The sequence below is a fragment of the Chelon labrosus genome, assembly GCF_963514085.1.
Source record: "Chelon labrosus genome assembly, chromosome: 17".
NCBI lineage: Eukaryota > Metazoa > Chordata > Actinopteri > Mugiliformes > Mugilidae > Chelon > Chelon labrosus.
Window position 1 is genome coordinate 5559953 of NC_140350.1, and position 12946 is coordinate 5572898.

Consider the following 12946-nt stretch of genomic DNA (forward strand, 5'->3'; position numbering starts at 1 on the left):
GTATACCCCTTATACATAGTTTTCTGTAAAACATTTCCTCAGTGACCAGTTTTTGGGTAATTTGACCCTTAATAGGCAGTAGCAGTTAGACTATTTCTTTAAATGTACTTTATATTTAAATTGTGCAAATACTACATATGTATGTACATGGTGATCCATTTAAGTAATTACTGTTGTACTTGTTCTCACCAGGGACATGTCTACTTCACGACCTGTGGCAGAGGCACTGTGGAAAAAGAGACGGCTAGGATGTTCTGTCCGCTCCACCTGATTCCCTTCATATCTAAGCGCCATGAAAAGGATTGTCAAAAGGGAATAGTGAATTGGCAGTAGACACTGACTCAGACACCAGCAGCAGTATTGTTATAGTGACCCAGTGCCTGAGGAGGAGGACATCATGATCTCCACAGCTTTCCGTTGGCTGGTCCTGGTGTCTTTCATCATTCTGACCGTTGGTGGTAACGTGCTGGTGTGCTTGGCTGTGGGGCTCAGCCGTCGACTGTGGCGCATTGCTAACTGCTTCGTGGTGTCGCTGGCAGTGACGGATCTCCTGCTGGGCCTGCTGGTGTTGCCCTTTTCTGCCACCTTGGAGCTGCGCAGTGGGAAGTGGCCCCTCGGAGGAGCCCTGTGTAATATCTACATCTCACTGGATGTCATGCTGTGCACGGCCTCTATCCTGACCCTCCTGGCGATCAGCGTGGACCGGTACCTGGCCATTTCAGCTCCGCTTAGTCACTCCCGGAGAGTTACCCCTCTGAGGGTAACACTGGTCATCACCGCCATCTGGGCCTTGTCACTAGCTGTGTCCTTTGTGCCCATCCACATGGGCTGGAACACGGCAGACTACAGAGTGCAGCACTTGGACTGGGACATGGGGGATGAGAACATGGAGGGACGCTACTGCCAGTTTGAATGGAATAACAACTATGTTCTTATTTATGCCTTTGGCACATTTTACCTGCCGCTGCTGCTTATGTGTGGAATGTATCTTTGCATATTCAGAGTGGCACGAGAACAGGTCAGTGTTTATTATGATTTAGTAAAACCTGCTGAGGTCACATATAAAAGGCTTTTTGCACCTAGTTGAGACAAAATATGATTTCATATTTGCAATCTGCATTCCCAAGGGACAGTCATGTGTGATCCAAAATCATCCAAAGATCTAATTTTCTGTGTCCTCTGGCTCTCTGTCCTTCTCTTAACCAATCCTTTCAGGTGCGCCGTATTCGTGCTGCAACCCCATCGTTTGCGCGCACAGCCACTGCAGCCATAGCCCGAGAGCACAAAGCTACGGTGACCCTGGCAGCTGTACTGGGGGCTTTCATCGTCTGCTGGTTCCCCTACTTCACCTTCTTCATCTGCATGGGCATGAAGGAAAAGGCAACCCCCCCTAACACACTTCACTCTGTGGTCCTGTGGTTGGGCTATTTTAACTCAGCCCTGAATCCCATCTTGTACCCAGCCTTCAACAGGGATTTCCGCAAGGCCTACGCAGAGCTTCTCCGCTGCAGAGGCCCGTCTCGCAGAAAACGGCAACTTATCCCCGTGTCAGTGCATAAACGATTGACCTTTACTAATGGACGGCTGCCTCAGCAGTCTGAGAAACATAAAAACACAGTTCAGAAAGAGGCTGAGGGGAAGCACCTCACTCTTCACGCGAGAAATGGCATCCCTGGTGAGCTGTGTTGACTGGATTCTGTTTCACAGATGGACTGTAGCAGGCTAGCACGCTACTGTGTGATGATTGTGAAACTTGCTCAACTCACAGTACCAGATTAGCTAACAATTTACAGCACCAGTTAAGATGATTAGTGCCAAAGATTATACAATTCAAGGCACAAAACTAAGACCGTTACATAACTGTTTTGTTGGTGTATTTGACAGCACAAGAAGCAAAATCCAAAGTTCAGGTTATTATTTTATAGATAACAGATTTTGTACACATTGAGCTTTGCAGTATTTCAATGCCTGTTTATTAGAAATGCAAAAAAGTAAAAGACAACTGTGTAAATCTGAGTTGAATAAATAAATGACTTAGTAAGTTTTCCAGCATGCTGCTTGGAGACAGAGGAGGTTAAACATTGTTCCGAAATGTTTATTTTCTCTCCCTTCAGCCCTGCCACTGAAAGTGAATAAATGACCAGCAAGTTCATTTGATATGTACAATATGTGTATGTTTGACCTGACCCAAGCAGGATGGCCTGAAGGACTTCCTGGATGTTTAAACAGATTAACTGCTACCGAACAAGATGTTCTGTAAAAAGTGTATTTTTTAGTTATGAATTCAGTTATGATGAAGATGATCCCTTCTCTCTGACTTGTTGCTGGTATTATTCTCATGCATAGTCATTGACAAATGAAAGACCCTGACATTGTAACTGACTCACATTTCTTATACAGAGGTATAAGATAATGCTGAAAGAGGATGTGTGATGCAGATGTAGTCTATTTGACTAACTGTTAAAAATGACAGTAGAATTAAAGTTATGGTGAGGGACATTTACATACAAATGAACACTCTTTACGTTCAAGCGCTTGCTAAACAAATTCACAAAAGCAGGCTTTCTCCCAGCATTTCCCAGTATACGGGAGGTTTTAATTACTCTGGTGTCTATTGTGGCTTGTTGGCTCACAAGTAGTGATGCATTTTAGCATCAACACCAGCAAAGACTGGTTCGCCAGAGCTGAAGACAAGGAAAAATCTTAGCAACGGAGACAGAATAGCCGACAGCAACTGGGAGTATGGTGGAGACAATGCTCTGAAAACAAGTGTTACAAATATTCTAAAGTCAGTATAGAAGAATGAAACGGTATTAAGTAAGCGTCCAAGAAAAACATTTAAAAAGGAGTTTTTAGGATCACAGCCTAAAAAAAAGAAAGATCAAGCACAAGACCAAATACTTTTAGGTTACTACTGGTGTTGCTCTTGCTTTATGGAGAGTGCTGAAAAAAGAACTGAGGGACTGTACAGATATCTTAAAAGTCTGTTTAATTACTGTCAATGTCAGAACGGGAGACAAAACCTTCTAGCTTTAAACACATTGATATATGTCATATGTAAGTTACATAAATAAAAATAGATGGAATAATGGAATTTCATTGTTTCTATTTCTATGTCTGTTTAACAAACATACACTGCATGGCCAAAAAAAGAAAAGTCGCCATGAAAAAAAACTGTCACACACTCTAATATTTGAAGAATGTTTTGATAAGCTTCTACAATGTCATCAGATTTATTTCCATCCAGTGTTGCATTCATTTTTCACCAAGATCTTGTATTGGTGATGGGACAGTCTGATCACTGCACAAAGCCTTCTCCAGCACATCCCAAAGATTCTCAATGGGGTTAAGGTCTGGACTCTGTGGTGGCCAATCCATGTGTGAAAATGATGTCTCATGCTCCCTGAACCACTCTTTCACAAATTGAGCCCCATGAATCCTGGCATTGTCATCTTGGAATATGCCCGTACCATCAGGGAAGAAAAAATCCATTGATGGAATAACCTGGTCATTCAGTATATTAAGGTAGTCAGCTGACCTCATTCTTTGGGCACATAATGTTGCTGAACCTAGACCTGAGCAACTGCAGCAACCCCAGATCATAGCACTGCCCCCACAGGCTTGTACAGTAGACACTAGGCATGATGGGTGCATCACTTCATCTGCCTCTCTTCTTACCCTGATGACCCCATCACTCTGGAACAGGGAAAATCTGGACTCATCAGACCACATGACCTTCTTCCATTGCTCCAGAGTCCAATCCTTACGCGCCCCAGCAAATTGAAGCCTTTTTTTCTGGTGCAGTAATTACCCAATAGGAGACTTGTACCTATTTGCTTAGTTAAATCCATGTGGCAGCATTTTTTATTTTTTTTTGGACAGTCAGTGTGTATTTATTATGTTTTTATTCTTTAATTATTTTTTTTTGTCATTATTAATTTTTTAACCTTATTTAATAAAATATAACTGATTTGTAAACCAGCCCTGCCATAGACTGGCGACCTGTTCAGGGTGTACCCCACCTCTCGCCCAATGACAGCTGGGATAGGCTCCGGCCCCCCTGCGACCCTTCACCGGACAAGCAGTTGCAGAAGATTAATGAATGAATGAATGATTTGTAAAACATTCCACGCTAACATTCTAAACTTTCTGAAACCAAACTTTTGTATGAACATCAGTGGTAACACATAAATGGATGTGGTTTTCAAGAATTTTCAGTAACAGTGCAAACTGAGTGTGAATCCAATTAAAGGTTCATGTCAGTGTAAGCTGAAGTAGGGAGAGGGAATGAAATACACTTGCCTACAACTTGTAGATGATTGGATGCTGCTGTGGATCAAACTGCAGAGGATGGACTTGCAATACTGCACCCAAACGTGTTCGGTACATCCAAAGCACAGTGTAAGACTGTCAGAGTTTAAGCGTTGCATGTGCAGCCACTTGAGGGTTAAACAGCTACCCTATAAAACTTGCTGGAATCCATCAGATGTAGGTCTGTTTATATAATTTACATTCGACATGTGTGACTTTGTGCAGACATGGAAAACCGTAAAAGAAATGGGATGTTTACATTCCGCTTAAAAACTATGTCTCAACTGGTAAAATTATTTCCCGGATTGCCTAGCAACCTCATCGCTGGTTTCACCATGTCAAAAGGTTTTCACATGTCTGTCTTTGCATGAATGCACTACTGGACACACTGCTCTGCTAGCTAAGTTAACACATGTGTAACCTTCAAAGAAAGAACAAATGAAATAATAGGATGCTTGTGAAAGTTACTCTACTCAAATGTGTCTCCCCCGTTGCTGAGGCATTTTTAATTAATCATACTCTAGCTCATTGCCTCTAAAAATCTAGTAAACAAACATAATGAACTAGAGTTGTGCAGTTTAAGTGCTACTTAATTACTACCACTTGGATATATAGTAATACTGACAAGAATTTTTTGAGTTTGTTATATTTAATTTAGTGTTCACTACTTGACACAGATTGCTCCCTTCTCAAATCAACTATTAACTTCAGATTCAATTATACTCACCCAACAAATGGTTGAATATACACAATTCTCTGAAAACAATACTCTGACACATTTACTTTCCTTAAATATTTGAAACACAACAGGTCAGAAGTGAACAGTAAACCAGTGGGATATTGCAATTAAAAATATAGATGGCTCCAATATTAACTGGACCACGGTGAAGACCACCTTCAGTAAGAACAGTCACCAGCAGTTGAGACTATGGCTGTGACTGAGGACCGTGATCCAGTTGTACTTGTCGCGTCTCTTTGAGAGTTATACAGATATACTTCTTTATTTTCCACAACATCATCAACATGGCCTGGATGCCAACAAATGCTCCAACCATCAGAGTCTGATCAATCTGTCACCACTATTAACTTAACAGATACAATCACTTAGCAACTGTTGTAGAACATTTAACTATTTTTATTTTTCCTGAACATTAACACCTCGTTTAGTTGTTTGTGGTTGGGGGCTACAGTATTTTATTGGGGAATTCCCCAGACAATAGAAAACTGTCGAAGACGAGTATTTACTTTACTCTGTGTCAGTTTATGTCTTGTTTCTGTTGTCTTGTGACTTCCTGTTGTATTTTGAAAAGTAACTCTCCTCTCGTTTCAGGTCACTTGCCCTTCCCTCATGTGTCACTGGTCTGATTGTCTTCCCTGATTCCTGATTGTTTCCACCTGTTTCCCATTACCCTCATGTATATATGGTCTGTGTCTTCCCCTGTCTTGTGCCAGAGTGTTTCGTTCTATTGTGCACACCAGCCAGATATCTTGACCAAGCCATAGCTAACTGAATTCATTGAGATTCTTTATTGATTCTTTTGCCTCCTTGGGAGTGTTTTTTTTGTTTTGTGATCCTCAAATTCTCAGTTAGTTATTTACCACCGTTGTGTGAAGTCTGACTCCTATTTGGAATTGTTTTGTGTTTTGTTTTCTAGATCTCCTTTGAGAGTTTTTGATACTAATAAAACCTGCGTTTTTTTGAGAAACCGTCTATGTTTCTGAGTCCTGATTTGAGTTCCAGCACTCTGTTTAACATGACATAAATGAACTCTTGAACTCTATGAACTCACGCTCTCAGGTTCTAAATCCTACACTATAGTCAAAGAGAAATTCAAGTTTGCGTTTGTTTATGTGATGGTAAATTATACCGCTTGCTATTCTGTTTTTTTAATTGCAAGCCCATTTGAAATGATTGTTCAAATTGTCATTCCTTGGTTGCCAAAAAAAGAAACAGTTGATCTCTGTCTTTAGTCTCTGAAATGTATGTAATGCGTATTGTCGTTGTCGTTGTATTATTTGTGCACTGCACGGATGCTGTTTGTAATGTCAAAGACGTGAAAGTTTGATCGATTGATTGATTGTTTGATTGATTTATTGAAAGATTTATTGTGTTTCTCAAATGTAAATAAATGGGACGCTTTGTGTTTCCAAACAGTCATTTCTGTCCCGACAATCCCCTCCGTGGTAGAAGAAACCCTTACAGTAATTAAACATTAAAACACCAGCGGCTTATAGTCGGGTGTGGCTTATATATGGAACAATCTGTATTTTCCCCAAAATTTAGCTGGTGCGGCTTATATTCAGGTGCGCCTTATAGTCCGGAAATTACGGTAGTTATAAAGATGCACTAGTTGTGGTGTGAAATGCGTTCACAACGGCATGTAACTTTCATTAATAGGCAATACGTATTTAAACCTTATCAGTCTGGGTTTTGTGCTACTGTAAATGTTTGATGAATGGTGTGCTGGTTTAAACGTCAGAAAACAGAGATCAAAGAGAGCAATGCAAAAAAAAAAGAATAAAAACCAATGCTTTTACAACTCATTATCAGACTCCTGAGCCACATGAGAGCTGTCTGCAATTGTTACAATGTGCTTTTCGCTCATGTTTAAACAGAGTTAAGAAACTCACGGTCCCACAGTGCGTCATGATGCTTTATGAAAATGTATCGCTTCACTAATCCAACATTGTGATTATCTGACTATTTATATGGGGGCCTGATGTGAAGATACGTTCTGTACTCTCCGGTGTTGACTCTTATTTTCGTTGTGGCTATCTCTGTTTGCTTGTACCTTATCCGTTCCTCTTAGATCTCTTTTGCACAAAGATAAATAAACTGCCAACTGCTGTACAAACTAAAGCATTTTTTTCACAGAATCAATAATTGTATTATTATTGTTTTGGTGTGTATCTGTGTGTGAACAATTATTTATTTGTGCTAATATAACAGAGATAATAGATACAGAGTGTACAGTGGTTTAGGATATGACCTATCCAGTGGTGAGCCTAGGTTCTGGAGGGCCCCAGATAAAGACATATGTGTACTGTCCCCCGAATCCAAACTAGAGAACTCTGTCATAGGGTAGATAGAAAGTAGCCCCCGAAGTGGGCCGTGTAAGGCCTTCATAGGTTTATGGTTATTCATTGCTAAATAACGTAGCCATCTGGACACCTGCTTTCTAATTTTTCCCATGCGGTCCAAAACAATTCAACAGCATCATTTGACTTAGCAACAAAGATTCTCTTTCATCATCTTTGTGTGTGTTTAAGATAGGGACTCTTGTAGTAAGTATTTTTAATGTAACTAGTGTGACTACTAACTAAAACTGCACAGCAGGAGCAGTATCATAATACTGCAGAACACAGTGTGCCGTGCAGCAGTCTCATATTTCAACTTCCCATTACGTCTTAAGTGTTTAATCAGTGCAAAGAGCAGTTTTATGGGTTGTCATGTCTGGTCAGGGATTGTTGATTTTGTTACTATTGGACGGCCAGTCAAGACTGGATTAGGTGTTGGTTCAGACCAGGCAACATCAGACCCTAAAGAGGCACAAAATCCCCAGGTTTACTCCATATCGTTTAAATATAAACGGTACAATATTGATTCGATTTTGTCTAGCTACCTTTAAAACCTACAATAAATAGGTATAGTATAGTATATAAAGTATACACTGATCAGGCATAACACTGTGACTACTGACAGGTGATATGAATAACACTGGCCATCTTGTGATAATTCAATGTTCTGCTTGGAAACCTTTGGACCTGGCATTCATGTGGATGTTACTTAGACATGTAGCACCCACCTAGACAAGACCAGACACCCCCACCCCATAGCAATGACACTCCTTGATGGCAGCAGCCATCCCCAGCAGGATGCAGCCTGACACAGACACACACACAAAAACGCTTTAGGAACTCAAAAAACATGAAGAACAGCACAAGGTGTTGACCTGGCCTCAAATTCACTAGATCCCAAACTGATCAACTATCTTTCTTTCTATTATATTTCTTCAACCTATTAGAAAATGGGAACTTTTGCTATTGTACTGGAATTACATTCTTGGGGAATACTTGCAGTCCATCAGGTAAGGTCCTTTCCCTGGGTGTTGAATTATTTCCTGCCTTCAGTCAACATGGAGTGGTCCCCTGTCCACTAGGCAGAAAAAACAGTGATGGTCACTGGTGGCAACACACATCGTAGCAGTGGCACAAGAAGCCGTCAAAGATTACATAGTCTGCATGGCCCACTGTAATTTCTTAAATCAAGCCCCCTAATGGCTTGCCCAGGTTGTTATGCATCTGCTGTCTTTTTGTAATGGCAGCACTTTTTAATCCTTTTTAATCGTTAAACTCCCACATTTTTCAATATGTTTCAGTGAGAAATCACAGAACGCATCTTCTTGGCAAACAAGGTATATTTTTTTACAATGTTTGCTGTCTGTGGTATGTGTATGTATTGTTAGTTGATGCAGTAACTTCCCTTATACCCGATACAAATTTCTCCCTGGGGAGACGAAATAAAGTGACTTGACTTGATATCCACCAGATGGCAGCATAAACCAGTTTTCACTGTGAAATGAACCCCACGCGAAGCCTTATTTTTTTTCTCCCTGCTGCTTTGCATTGTCTCATTCCAGATGAGAGGAAAAGGACACTGCAAAGACCCTAAAAGGCACACTGACAACATCAGGTTTTGGAAGACAGCAGTCACAGTATAAGAGGATTCCAGACAACTATGGTTATTAAAACTAAAAACCCTTCAGACAAGACTAAAACTGCTGAAAAGAGAGAATCAGCTACAACAAACAATAATTTAATTAAGGTGCATAGTGTAGGTGATGTTTCAGTCCACAGTGATTTTCCTCAGTGCAAAATTCAGCAGTGTAGAAGAAATGAACGTAGGAGAAAGAGAAAGGCTTTTGGATTTTTGGAATCTGAGTATGTGCCAGCATTCTGTCAGTTAATTGTCGTGGAGATGTAATAAGAGTGTTTAAATAATCTCCTACATTATGCAACTGTGTAGGAGGGAAGGTGGGCAGCTAGGTGTAACACTTAAAATAAGATTCATTTTCTGGTTTCTCCACAGCCGTGTAAGGCTGCTGCATTGTGAGCCTGTGAATACTGCCTCTGCACTTGATTGGAGTGCTGGCTGGTGTTTGTTAAGTCACACGTCCTAATTGTCCCCAGTAGATTTGAACAGGACAGCAGTTGCCATGGATAATTAAACAAATTTATTCCGCAGGCTGCACTTGGAGAAGATTTCGTCGAGGTCTGTTGACTGGACAGATTAAAATTGAAGCAACTAGTTTAAAAATAAACTTCTAAAAAAGGAGCTCCATATTTAGTTTTATTTCTAATATACAGATTTTGTGTGTTTTACACAAAAGGCAGAAACACATAAACCTTCATCTCTGCTGCAACAAGGTCTTCTTTGTCAGCTTTCTCACTACTTCATTATTACGTCTGCATGAGAGCCAGCTGCAGGGGCGGCAGTTCTATGTTGTACGAAGATTAAGTTACATTTTACAAAACTTAACATTTGCAACATGTAGAAGTTTAAAAGTAAAATTTGTAAAAATTGAATAAAACCCAGTATGCTATGCTATGCTATGCTATTTAATCTTTTGTTTTGCTACATTATGCTACACAATGCAATTATGTTATATTAGGTTATGTTATACTGATTATGCTACACTATAGTGTGTCGCTATGCTATGCTATGCTATGCTATGCTATGCTATGCTAAACCTGACCGGCTTTCATCAACAAACATAGTCTTTTTTTCCACATTAAACATACCCAAGAATCTGACTGGCCGCTGAGCCAAACCATGTTTTTGTGTGAACTGTACGAGTGTGTGCGGGCCTGTATATTTTTGTTTTTGCCTCATGCAGCCAGATATCTTAGCTCCATGGCATCCCACTATTCTTGTCACTTCTTATCGTTCCATGTGAGGATGACTGCTAAACTCCTGTCTTGAGATCCAGAAGAAGGTTCATCTGAGCATGCTCAGTGCGGGGGCATGGAAGGCTTAACATCTGAGTGTGGGAGGCAACGCAGTGCTGCTACTGCTGCAGGGGTCAGCTGTGTGGCTGCCTGCACTCAACAGCAGTTGTGTTTCTTTTACACAGAACAGATAACCCTGAGGAAATGGAAAATCTGAGACCTCCCTCACCAGCAAAATGCAGATGAACAAGGAAGGGGGGTTTGACCCTAAGAGCAAAGCTAGTCAGTATCAATATTTGCATCTGTGTTTTTTTATTTTTATTTAATACACTCTTAATATCTTCTTCCTTCAATTGCTTAGGGAATGAACTTCACTATGGCAACAATATTTTCCTCAAACAAAGTGCCAAAGTAATTTCTGTTTATTAATATCTCCATATCACCATGGACACTATGAACCACACTTTTCCTCCGCATCAGCCTCTTTTGGCTTTTCTACTGATGTTGGCCAAGAATGCGATAGGAAATTGCTGCCAACAGGATTAAAAAAAATAAATAAAACTGTTAAATTTAATGCCGTGAAAGATTTATTTTTTTCATCTTGGAGTGCATAATTTAAGTGCATAATTCATGCTTGTTGGTGGCACTTTGCATCCATTACTTGTTTCAGTTAGTTTGTTGCGTTGCATCATACAGTGCACTGCATATGTAAATATATCATGCAGCATATTTTACCACAACAGCTCTGGCTCATACTAGTGATGAGTGGCTACATAAATAACCTGACAGTGCTAGACCCCAGACCCCAGAAGTGAGGCAGAAATGAGACAGGTGAATTATCCAGATTCTGTGTGTGCTGACATTGCCATGGCTGCTAATGGTCTCCATAGGGCAGACATGATTGTAATGAGTATGTGGATGAAGGAGCAGATGAGAATGCCCACCAATTACTCTCCAGGCTCACAAGGTGCTTTGTTGTGTGGTAAACGGTACTCAAACACTGCTCTTGTGCAGTTCAAAGGTACATGTTTACACTTAAAGTCAGACACACTGCAGAGGGATACATAGCACAATGCTTATCTAGCAGTTTTCCCAGCTAATAAAATGTAATCAAACTTGTGGTTTCTAATTTTCAGGTGCTGACATACAAAAAAGCCGCGTGTGATCATTTTCCATCTTAAATTTAAAGGGGTGCCTGGTCTGGTCTTGGTGGGTGGTACAGTGGTCATAATGTTATGCCTGATCAGGGTAACACTAGTGTTACTCTCACCTGGAACTGGCACATTGATGTGAGACAGTTGTGAAGCCAAGCTTCAGTCAATTGACTCCAACGACCTGTTCTTAGTCAGTTTAGGTCGATCTGAGGGGTCCGCATATCAGCACAATCGCATCTTAAGCATTAAAGTCCGGGTTCCACTCTGCTAGGAACTGTGACTCCTCTTTTGTCAGTCCGAGTCTAATGTAAAAGTACTCGACAATGCAAAGAGTATGTATGATGGCCTCAGCCACATCTGCATGCAAACATTGTATGTGACATAATTAGCCGTGGCGCAGCAGCTCAACTGGAGGGGGAAGTCAACTGCTTAAGGCCTGGTGCCAGCAGGGGGCCCCCAAGGGGCGACACACTTTAAACTGAAGCAGTGAGGTTGTGCTTGAGGAGCACCCAGCTGACACAACTCTGTAAACTTAATCCCACTGCATGCTGTGCGTGTGAGAAGAAGCAATCCCTCTGGGAATGAAAAACAAGAGGAAAGAGAAAGCAAGACAGTGAAGTCGAGTAGATAATGATGGTAAGTATTAAGATTAAATAGCTAAGTGAATGCCGCTAGTCTAGCCTTAACAATGAGAGAGAGATATTTGACTTCTACTGGCATCCCATTCTATCGTTTGTTCTTTCTTTTAAGATTAACAGTAATTAACTTAGCTAGCAGAGAAGAATGCCCCCCTCTGTCTTCTATGCGGTGACCAGGGCCCCAACAGACTCTAGAACCGCCTCTGATAATTATCCCTCACCCTCTCTTTAACCCTAATACTTATCACGCACTTACTTTAGGTTTATAATTTACAAGGGAGATTCATATAACTTATTCAACAACCGCACTCGCTAATTTTGTAAAGTAAATAATTAATTTATGTTATCTTTAAGTTGTTCAGCTAGACTGTACCAAGACCCTGCTAAAGAGGGAGGGTAAGAGAAGAGTCTAGCTTGTTCAACAACTCATTTTAATAATTTTTTTTTTCTTTAAAACATGTTGGTCTGGTGTTCATTTGTAGTTAATTATTATTCACCTCTTTTGTGATAGGTTTTGTTGAGATTGGTCCTCTTTTGTTGTTGTCCTCACATCTATTAGTGGCAAAGGGAGCTAATTATCATCTTTGTTTTGTATTTTGTCGTATTTTTGCATGCATTTTACGCAGTAAAACAAAACACACATTCCTCACATTAATGTCATGAACAAATGCTGTTTCCAAAAGTCTCCAGGTGAAGGCCTGCACCAAAACACGAACTGTCCCACTCATTTTTTGGGTTGACGTTGTATTATAATAATAAAGTCGGTGTTCACAATTCACTTCTAATTTCCGGTATCTTGCACACACGCTTTTTTGACAGCGTGTTTAGCAGCTTATTTTATTTTTTACCACGCCATTCTTCGAGTAAAGTGCTTCCCTCCTGGGTTCTAAATGG

General features: G+C 40.6%; 1 protein-coding gene across 1 annotated transcript; it reads left to right on the plus strand.

Annotated features, from left to right (window-relative positions):
* Positions 1-298: 298 nt before the first annotated feature.
* Positions 299-1689, plus strand: hrh2b (histamine receptor H2b; the record flags this gene model as incomplete). Its single annotated transcript, XM_084564267.1, has 2 exons — positions 299-1018; positions 1216-1689. The coding sequence occupies exons 1-2, from the start codon at positions 398-400 to the stop codon at positions 1687-1689; spliced, it is 1095 nt and encodes a 364-aa protein (XP_084420393.1). The 5' UTR covers positions 299-397.
* Positions 1690-12946: the final 11257 nt, after the last annotated feature.